We start from the raw sequence: 11,196 nt of genomic DNA on the forward strand, positions 1-11,196 counted from the left end.
TCGATTTGTCAAAACATTCTTTCGTGGATATTGCGCTTTTCGTTCGAGCGAATAATAGCGAGTTACTCCTAACTCGTTTATTTTTAGGGGACGGTAAGAAAGTTATTTCGATCTCTCGAGGAATTAAAACGGTATTTAAAGATCGTTGGAAAATGAATATAGGACGAGTCGACGATTAACGAGGAAAACGATAAAATCGATAAACAGAACGCTTCATTCTCTCAACGATTCTTTCATTAATTTTTCTTTCGAGTCTCTTTGCAAGCGAAAAAGTCGGGAAAAATAAGATGAACGCATACACGTACATCGTATGATATTCGCACATTTTTATTGCTCTCATTGATACATACACAAAGTATGCGCTATATGTGTGTGTGTCTATATATACGTGTGTGTACATATATACATACATATATATATATATATATATATATATGTATGTACACACATATACATATGCATACATATATATACGTAGGAGAGAACGCTGTCGCAACGTTCTACGAGACACCGGTATAATACAGCTGCGATAATCACACGACAAATCGATACAATATCACCGTAACAGAGTAGAGCGCGATAGGGTAAAACCGTGCCTAACGTAAATTATCTATAATATGCATGACCGATGTATATACAATACGATCCTAGAGATACGCGCGTTCCTATTTACAGCTCTCGATTCTTATGTCTATTTACCGTCGCGGCTACCGTCGCGTTCACTCTTTTTATTCCTTCGCTCTTACGCTTTGCACGTGTCTTTTTCTTATCCAGTTAGTAGCGCCGGGTGCAATGACTCTTCTCTTTAAACCCCGAGAAGGGGTTTCTCGTTGAGGAAAAGACGCGAGGAATATCGAAAAAAGAAAGAGAAGAGAAATAAAGAAAGAAAAAGAAAAGACTCCATTTCAGAGTCACGGTAGTAGTAGGTAGGCAATTATCGCGTCGAAGGGAATGTATATGTAGCAACGTTATCCTGATAAAAAGTAAAAGAAGATAAGCGATAGCGATCGCGATTCGAGCGTTCACTACCTTCCGGCCGAATTGAGTCCATCCCGATGAGCTGGCACGCTGAAGGCCCTTAATCCGACGCCTACGCCGATCCCAACGCCTACGGCCAAAGGTGAACTTTGCAATTGACTGGGTAAATTCATCGAAGAGCTCACCAAACCCATAGCGTCGGAAACGAGAATCGAGGAGGACGAAGTCGCACCAACTTCGTTCACCGTCGCCCCTGCTCCTGTCGTAGACGTTGCAGTCGTCGTCGTCGTCGTCGTCGTAGTCGTTCTTATGCGCGCCGGTCTCGCACATTTTTCCAAATGATGATGGTGCGATCTCACGGCCAATCGACTCACGTGAACCGGTATCGGTACGACGATTCTCGTACCGTTCCCGGTATGTTGTCCGGTACTTCCGCCGTGACGGCCACCGGCTGCACCCGAGCTCGACATCGACGAAGCGTTCGAGCCGATTCCTCCGTTTCCATTGAGTCCAGCCTTGACTCTCTTCCACTTTGCTCGACGATTTTGAAACCAGATCTTGACCTGGACCTCGGAAAGCTTAAGGGCGTGCGCTATGTGCGATCTCTCCGTCAAACTGAGATACTTTTTAGCGTGGAACTCCCGCTCGAGCTCGAGAAGTTGCTCCGACGTGAACGCAGTCCGTCTGCGACGAGCTTTGTTTCCGGACGACGAGTTCGACGACGAATTTCCACGAGCGCTTTCGTGAGCTTGTCCGTTGGGAGAGCAATTGCTTCTGGTACCGTTGACGGAGCCGTCGGTAGCGTCGAGACCTTCGCCAGTACCGCTCGTTCCTCCGCCTTCGTCTTCGCTCTCGGCGGAGGCTCGTCCGTTTTCTGATCCTGAAAGAAGGAATAGGGAAAAAAAAAATATTATGTCACGTAGTATAAATTCGTATCTTAGATTTTCCACCGTCCACGTATGCATTACTCTCGTTAATAGCTACGTTTACCGGCGCTCGATTGTTCGTCGTAATTTGATCAAGCGTCGTAGAACACGTTATGCGAATTCTCGAAAGGCCGTGTGCTATTAAGTAATTACGTCATTATGTTATAGCCAACTGCCGCTAGCGAGCGAACGAGTGATTATAGTTAGGTCCGATCGACCACGTTCCAAGGTTTTTTCTTCTTCTTCTTTCTATTTCGTTTCTCCCCGTGTCCACGAGTCTCCCTTCTTTCACACGGACCTTATTGTTAGGTGTTACTCCCGGAGCTTCCGATCAGAGTGCAAGAAGAACTCGCACGATTTCTTTTTTCTTTTCCTTGTTTTCGAAGCCGTAACGTCATCGCGACCGGTCGAAGCGATCGAGCAAGAGTTTGATGCACCCGAGTCGGCCTTCATTTATTCAAAGACTTTCGATTGAATCGGGGCAAAACGCTTCCGCGAGAGAGCTCGCTCGGTTGTTCTTCGCTCTGTACGAGCTCGTGTATCGGCCCGGACGGCAAGTTTTCTCGGCACATCTGTTCGGGCGCTGTCCCCTGACAGTCTTTACACTTGAAGAGAAAATCGAATCGATCGATTCCCCTCTTCTAGAGGAGGATATTGAGTCTTCATTCCTTTCGTCTTTCGAGCTACTTGGTCGAGTCGACTGTGTGCATCTTTCGATTCTTATGCCTATGCGCGAGTGTACGATACGAGTAGCGATAAAATGTTTAACGGAGTCTTTGCAGGAAGACGGTAAGCTCGTGCGAGTCGCTGAAAAATTAAAAGGACTTGATACTTCTACGAACACCGCGTGCTTCTAAAGCGATGAGAATTGAGAGAAAAGACACGACTTATGTACTCTCTATCTAGCTTATTCTTATCGCGAAGATTACTCAAATGCGCGAGTATTTCCAGGAAACGGTTAAAGCTATTTGGGTGAAAAGCACGCTTGGAATCTGGATACGTCGGACTTTGCAAAGCAAATCCTCTCTCCATCTCTCTTTCCCTCTCATTGAAGCATACTGGCGCATACGTCGCGACGAACACGTTCTCAACAGGGTGCCGTCTACTAAGTGAAACGCTGGCGATACGCCAAATCGCGTTTCGATCCCACTTCGTCGATCGTTTTTCATTGAAACTTTGCGCGGCTCTCTCTCTCTCTCTCTCTCTTTCAAAGTTCCAGATTATATACTCTCGTCTCTTCTCCCTTAAAGATCGAGCTACTACCGTTGTTCGATTCGATTTCTTTTTTCTTTTCTTTTCTTTTTGAGTTAAATGAACTCTTTGTATAGTTCTTAGTGATAATAATAATCGTCGGAAAGAGCCGATCAATACAAAGTTACACAGTCGTGTCTCGATGAACTCATTAAGAACTGTCGATGTAATAATTTCGTATATCGTTTTAGATCAACTGAATCGAGTGATGCTCGGAAGTTACCAAGCGGAAACGATCAAATTGGACCATGAATTATTTTGCTATTCTAAATCGCGAGGATGATTAAATTCTTGAGAGTGACCTATCTCGACGAGGATAACGCGAGAATATTATTGGACATTTTTAATGAGTATACTTTTGTAGAGCGAGGTGTCTATCGATCGAGTCAATTCGCGATCCTGGTCATCGGGAGGGTAGCACACGTTTTTTTTGCCTCAAACATAGTCGAATCTCGCCGACGGATCCTCCCATATCGTGTCGTTCGAGATGCAGGGTCCACGGTGGGCAATGAATAAGGAAAAGTCGTTGCGTCGTTTGGAAACTGCGATAAAAGCGAAAAAGTTAGGGTCTTCCTCGTGAACGTCGGTACGATAGGAGATGGAGCAGGAGGTGGAGGAGGAGAGCGTTTGGCCCGACCACCGGCCACGAATCGAATAGAGAGAGAGAGAGAGAAAGAGAGAGTGAGCATCCCTACGATTCGAGAGTTATCTTAGAATGGAGATGGATCTTTTTTGAGAAGGCGAGTCACAGAATGATAATAATAATATCGAATGATTGGATCGCGTTAAATGACTCGATCGAGCGATAAGTCGATATAGATGCATGTAGAATACCTCTCTCCTTTTTCTCTTTTATTAGTTACATCTTCGGTTTAATAGATACATAAGGACTTTGCGACACGAAGTACCACCGTGACCTCGTTCGAGAATAATTTCGTCGCGATCGACGCAGAGATGCCCGATATAGCGCGACGCGCGGTCGATCGGCAAAACGACAGAGAGAAAGAGAGGGAGAGAGAGAGAGAGAGAGACACCGGAAGCAATTATCGGGATCGTCGAAGGAAGTCGCGTGCGCAAGACGACGCAGAGGGTATTTCTGGATGCGACATGAAATTTCAATCGGGTTTATTAACGGTCGGCCAGGCAGTTTGTCGCCTGACGTTGCTTCTTCGTTGTATAAGAGACAAGGAGAAGAAGGGAAGAAGGGGATGTAGTTTGGATCGATATATAAACCGAGACGCGGTGCACACACGGTTTCCTTTGTATCGGTGATTTCATTAAGTCTTCTCGTTCCACAAATTAGCGAGAATAATTGCTCCACGATAATCGATTTCTCGTCTTCGTATTTCGTCGCGAATCATTATCGTTTTTCGTTGTCGTAGTCTCGACCGTTGAATGGATCGAATAATAGCCATCGATGATCAATGAAAATCTCGTAATGATCTTTTACACCGTCGGTAAATTTAGTGACACTATATGTAAGTAAGTAAGAAGTAAGTACCTACTTCTCAATAAGATTCAACGTTTTCAAATCGCTTCTTTTTTTTTCTTTTTCTTTTTTTTATGTCCAAGAGAGTTTCATGTTTCATTATTCATCGATAATCCCTTCTTTAATTCATACATTGTTTGCGTTTGAAAGCCGCATCGAATGAATAACTCTCTCGACGCTCCGTCGAGCACTCCGTGTTCATAATATTGATCGACGACGATCCCGTATCCCGTTCTTTATCAAATTGTTTTCTAATCGAATCGTCGCTAATTGTAAGCGAGATGCGGGACCATTGCCTAATCGACAAATTCAACATTTTTTCTTTCTTCCTTTTCTTTTTTCACATAATTATTTTCATTTCGCGGAAAAAGAACCGGCGACGAAGAGATTTCATTGGCATCGTGCTCTTTAGCGCGTACCTCGTCTTTAATTATTCGAGCGTGTTACAAATATCAAATACTTTCCCCGAATTTTCCAAGCTCGCATACGTGATTACCGATCGATTACCACCATGCATAATTGCATTCGTCGTCTTCCACGTCAGCGTCGTTGTAAATCTCTAATGAGCTATTCCAAAAAAATCGTCCGTCTTGCATACCAAAAAAATCTCTTTTCCCTCTCGTTTATTTGAAACAAAAGTACAATGTAAATGTTGGACTACGTGCGAGGGATAGGTCGCAGAGAATTTAAAGGGTATCATCGTGCGCGCGGGTTCGCGAGAATCCATGTAGTCTCATTTTTGGAAAACAGTTTTGGCAACGAGACAGTCGTCGTCATTACCGTCGTCGCGAACGCAAGACTTCGGCACGGTGTGTCATAAATGACCGATGACAGATTCCCCGAAGCCATTTCGTCGTGCATACAAAATTGATTCGGTCGGCGGTACATCAATAAAAAGTGACCGGCCACGAATAAAAGCGCGCGGCTACCGTCGATCGTCCATTCGGCCCACTACCTTCGGAAATACGTGATCGGTGATCCCTCGCGGTCTTTTGTGAGTTTCGACTTTCGAACCTTCTATTTCTCCGATCTCTCCCATCTACGTCTAGGAATTTTCATTATTCTTATTTTCCGAGAATCAGCCGCTCGTCGAATTATTTCGATACGACGTCGGAAACTTTGGCCTTCCTAAACGATCATCGACACTTTCCGATATTTTTCAACGATAATTACTTTCGATCGACTATCGTAAAATTCTCTTTTTTATCCGAATCGCTAAATTTCATCGATAAATTTCACTGCTAAATTTTAGCCGCGAGGACGTAAGATTTGGGTCACGGTTCTATTCGAGTCAGCGAATGATTTTTTTATCAAGATAAAGAGAGACCCGTCTTACGCTCTATTCAAGACTTTTCACTTAATAATCGGTTCATAGATATGCCGATCATTAAATTTCGTCCTCGTTGATTATGACGAATTACGAGAATCCGTGCAATTCAAGAATATTACGAAGTATTTTTATTCGCGCGAATTAAAATTTTTACCGACTTACATGAATTCGAAATTGTATAAAATTGATATGAAGCTTTTTTAGGAGGTCTCTTCTTTGAATTTACGTAATGGTAAGGAAAAAAAATGAAAGGGGCGGAAAAAAGTCGCGATGGGACGAGATGACGACGATCGAAAAAGAGGGGAGAGAGAGACACGCTCCTCCCTCACGTCTGATTTCGCGAAACGCGAGAAATCGCATCGGATTAACGAGCGTTTACGAATTCCATCAACGTTCACCCACGATGCGGTACCTTACGATCGAACCGACCGGCAAAGGAACGAGATACACGGTAGCGCGCATAAATTATTTTATGGAGAAGGCTCTGTAGCTTGCGTGCGAGTATACGTACGCAGCAGACACGCGTGTAATGGCTACGGTACACGTTGGATCCTGGTCGAATTTCAAGCGACTTTCCACGAAATCGCAGAGGAACGGCAATTTCCATTTTTAATACTTTCTTCGAATCGTTTCTTTCCTCGAATCGCCAAAGTTAAAAGATTTCGTTAAAGTCTCGAAAAAACTCACCTAGTCTCGATTTGGAGAGATCGTGAACGGGAGAGGGCGGTGAGTCGATGCTACCTTCGTCGTCGCTGTCCGTGAAACTGGTAGATCCGCGCTGACTTATAGACCGGTGGAAGGTGTTAGGATAAGCTGCACCCTGGAGATGATTCGAACCGGCTCCCAGATGATGAGCTAATCTATTCTGGTGCAGATCCTGATGAGAAGGATAACTGACCGAGGAATGTGGCGGTAGCATTGGGACGCCGGAAGCACCACCGCCGCCGCCGCCGCCGCCGCCACCGCCATACATTCGCATAGGTAGCCAAGCCCCGTACAAACTCAACGGTACACCGAAACCTAAAACCAACGATTCCTTCGCTTTGCAATCCTTATTTAATGTTTTAAAAGTTTGAGACTCGAGACCAACCTGATGGCAAAGCAGTAGCAGCCGCAGCCGTCGCAAGATAATGCCGTTGATAAAGATATTCTCTTTCCCTTTCGTTCCCTTCTTCGTTTCCATTGGTCTTGTCGTTCTTCGACATGCCGATGTCACCGGTACAATTCCCTCTGGCACCCGTGCAACTTCCTATGAGACTCTCGATGGTAAACGGTTTTGGCGTTGGACGTCGAGCGATCTTCGATTCGGCGATCGACGTTTCCAACTCGTCGCTCGCTGACCCAACGTCCAATTCCGTTTCTTCGACATTCGAATCCACGTCCATGTTCGATCAAAGATCTTTTAATCTTCTTCACCGAAAATGCATCGTCCGACTTATCGAACGAACGTCATTTCGATTAGCGTCCAAAGGATTCTCGATTTCTCTTCAAGAATCACGAGTATCGATGGTTGTATAAATCCATGGATTCGTCGAACGTACTTTGCACAATCCGTACCTTTCTTGCTCCTATTTCTCACGGATTTCAACACAGAACTTTGAAGCTCTCGTCCTCATTCTGACACGTGTTAATTCATCGGATCTCTCGATCACATGGATGGATATTTACACAGAGAGATAGAGAGAGAGAGAGAGGGAGAGACAGACGGAGAGAGAAAGAGAGCGAAAGAGAGAGAGAGAGAGAGAGAGAGCCGACGACGACGACGACACAGTCCACGCGAGAATAGGAAGAGAGAAGCAACGAGAGGAGAAGTAACGAGCATCGACCTTATCGGGCACGAGTCGATGGGTGACTGGCGAAGCTCGTCGGGCGCATTTTAATTCCTGTCTCCCCGACGTCGCGCTCCTCGTGTTTGTCCCAGTCGTGTCCCGGCTTCTCAACGTCCCTGCTTCTCGGGCAAACTCGCGACTGGCGGTGGTCGTGGCGTTTCGAGGCCTTCCTCGCACAACCATTGGCCAACGCTACAGCCAACGACGTCGTAGGGACGCCGCCTATTCGTGCCTATCCGCCATCTTGCTGCTCTCTCGCACTTTTCTCGAGGTTCCTCGTCTCCGTCCGAACCTTCTCCGTGAACTCGATCCTCCAAGGGTCGTCTTCTTCGCGATCCAACGATATCAGACGGTTCATACTTCCTTTTCACGATTTACCCTTTATTTTCTCCTCTTTCCACCGATTTTCACCCTCTCATTTTCCTTCGTTAAGAATTCTTCGGTGATAGAGCTAATGGGAAACACGTTGGCCTTTCGCGAGTGAGAGCTATAAAAATACGCGGAGAACGTGTTTGGTGGGCTACGGCGAGCGCGTTGACGCAGCGTCGTTGCTCGTTAACGATGATCCTCTCATACGTTGGAAACATCGCCCATCCCCGTAACTCTATTCGCATTTGCGTTGGCGTTACCTCCGTCAGTCTTCTTTCTCCTATTCCTTAATTATACTATCTCGGATACTTCTTTTTCGATTACAAGATGGTTATAATACATGATTAATACGATTCGAAAAATGGGAGACTATAATCCAGTCGCCAGCTTGTTAGCTCGTTTTCAAGCCAAACTAATCGCTACATCGAGCTAATGGCGACGTTATTTCGATGCTCGTTAACGCGACGTGACTCTAATTGGGCTTAACCGAATCTAAAGTTAAACGAAGGCGTCGCATTAGAAGGGAGAGAGAGACATCAGGCTGAGAATTTTCGAGCCGAAAAGTCGCCGCGACGTCTCCTACCCCGGCCGAAAAATGAAACGCGCGAGTAAATAGAAAGGCGCGCCGCTAAAAATATCTAAGCGAATAATAATTTTTCGAGGTGGATCCTTTCGGTAACATCGGACGTTTTAAGCCGTGGAAAAGCGTCCGACTTCCGCGTACGGCGGATACGGTTTTACGATGCGTTACCAGAGATAAAGAGGAGAGAGGTTTTACGGTGCATGCAAACGTCTTCGACAAAAGAAGCGAACTTGTGCGGCTTAACCGACGAAGAAACGGAAACGAGAATTCGTCGAGAGCACGCGAGCGTTTTCAAAGATGGTCAAACTGCCAGTTAACGCATTGTAAAGTGCAAATTCCTAAATATCCGAGCCGAGATTCGCGGAAAACTCGACCGAAACGGATTCGTTGCGTCCGCTCGCCTAACCGTGACGTCCCTCTCTCTCTCTCTCTCTCTCACGAGAATCGAGAGATTTCTACTCGAGATCTTTGCTATTTTTAGATACTTCCTTTTGGTTTCTTTTCGTTCGTCTACTCGTATGAGAGGACCTATGATTTACGTCGTGGCACAGCGACATCGAATGTTTTATTCCAGCGCTTACTGCATCCATAATATCAAAGTATATCCGTACAATCGAACTCGCAACGATTTATATTTTGGCATCGATCCAATCCTCCTTTCGCCATGATTTTTATCATTTATACTTTGCCGACTTTGGATAATTAATCGACGATAAATTATCGCGAGGGAAAGATGATCCGTTTCAACGAACGGTTCGTTCTTCAATGATGTAAAACGTGTCCTCAAATAGCTTACGAATAATAGCTTACGAATATAAACACGCTCGGTTTACATACAGCTATGTTGTTGTGTAGTACGCTTACGCGGTGACGCTCCGTATATGGTATTCCATTGACCTATAAAAATTCTTGGAATCGACTCGGCTCGCCGGAGTAAACAAAAAAAAACTGACGAAGTTCGACGAACTCGTTCATTCATTCGATTCATAAATTCTTGAAATACGAAGGTTCGAGGAGTCAAGTGATACGTTTCGATGTCTCAAAGAGACCGTGCGTCCTTCCGTAGATTAAAGGCGCGTGTATTTAACGGAATAACAGATGGTATTCCTTTCTTTCCTTTTTTGACGTTAGTCGCGTCCATTTTTAAAGGAAAGAGAAATCGATGATCATTGCTCATAACTGAAATTGTTCGCGATACCGTGGCCGTACGGATGCTCAGACGGCTTTAAATCTTCTTCTCCTCTCTTTCTCTCTTTCGAAGTAAGCTGGTAAACCCGCTTCTTTGTTTTTCGCGGCAGAGGCGTCCTTGCGCGACCCGCAACGCGCGTCGTTACGCACGTGTGAACGGAAACCGTCGACTCTTAAACGCCTCGACTCTCGAGCCGCGATATGCTCGACGTTGTTCGTCGTTTTTCGAGCCGAGCCGAGCATCTTTTAATTGCCTGCCGCTTCGTCGACCGGGAAACGTGATATATTTATATGTACATCTATATGTATATGTAGTACATTCATGGGATCGGTCGGTCTTTCACTTTTTCGAGCATTTCTTCCTTCCTCCGCTATTTTTTCGATCGATCAACGTCGAAATGTCGAGCAACGTGGCTCCTCGAAGATGGAGGAAGAGAATAAAAAAAGAAAGAAAGGAAACAAGAAAGAAAAAAGAAAAACGAAACGAGGAATCGCGAATCGAAGGGAACGGGACAGACGCGTTTGCGTGACGTGGCAAGTGCGTGCCGCGAACGAACGAAATCGATGGTTAGCAAATTGGTGGGCGTTGAGAAAATGAGACGGCACGTTTACCGGCGCGTTTGTAATGGATTAGCCCAAGACTCCCTCCGTTCTGTCGGTAGTTCCGGACAAATTATACACGACGCTTAAGAGGGACGTCGTGGCTTATCTATGCAGCTACACACATATATATACACACTAGATAGAGAGAGAAAGAGAGAGAGAGAGAGAGAGAGAGAGAGTCGTCCACCACCTTCGTGTCAGAAGCGCACGCTTAAGCTCGACTAGAATTATGAATGTGGGAGATACTCCTCCTCCGAGCCTTACTTCCGATAAAAATTTCTTTCGCTCGCGAATACAACTACTCGAGATCGAGAATAATATCGAAAGTATCGATGTCGATTAGAGGGAGGAGGAAAATGATCTACAAAGTCAAACGTACACTCTTTGACATCGAAAGGGTTATGACTGCACGATCCTTATAATCATTTTCCTTTTGGAATCATGCGTGACGTCTTCGTTCGCTTGTGCGCGAGCAAAAAAGTAATCGTTTTTCTACAAGGATCGTTACATAGTTTCTTACAAGTTTGCACGGTTTTACGGATACTCTCTCTCTCTCCTCTCTCTCCTCTCTCTTTCTCTCGACGTACAAGACACACGCATCGCCGCCTTCATTTCACGCGTAATCGAAAACACGTCCCGTTTCAGCCTCG

At 45.3% G+C, this 11,196-nt stretch overlaps 1 protein-coding gene across 1 annotated transcript; it reads right to left on the reverse strand.

The window, feature by feature from the left end:
* Positions 1-435: 435 nt before the first annotated feature.
* On the reverse strand, positions 436-8,661 carry LOC127070312 (homeobox protein unplugged-like). Its single transcript, XM_051008106.1, has 3 exons — positions 7,065-8,661; positions 6,662-6,994; positions 436-1,858 (listed from the first exon to the last, which is right to left on the reverse strand). Exons 1-3 carry the CDS (start codon positions 7,357-7,359, stop codon positions 1,026-1,028), a joined length of 1,461 nt encoding a protein of 486 aa, XP_050864063.1. The 5' UTR covers positions 7,360-8,661; the 3' UTR covers positions 436-1,025.
* Between the last annotated feature and the right edge of the window lie 2,535 nt (positions 8,662-11,196).

This window comes from Vespula vulgaris, chromosome 18 (assembly GCF_905475345.1).
Source record: "Vespula vulgaris chromosome 18, iyVesVulg1.1, whole genome shotgun sequence".
Lineage (NCBI taxonomy): Eukaryota > Metazoa > Arthropoda > Insecta > Hymenoptera > Vespidae > Vespula > Vespula vulgaris.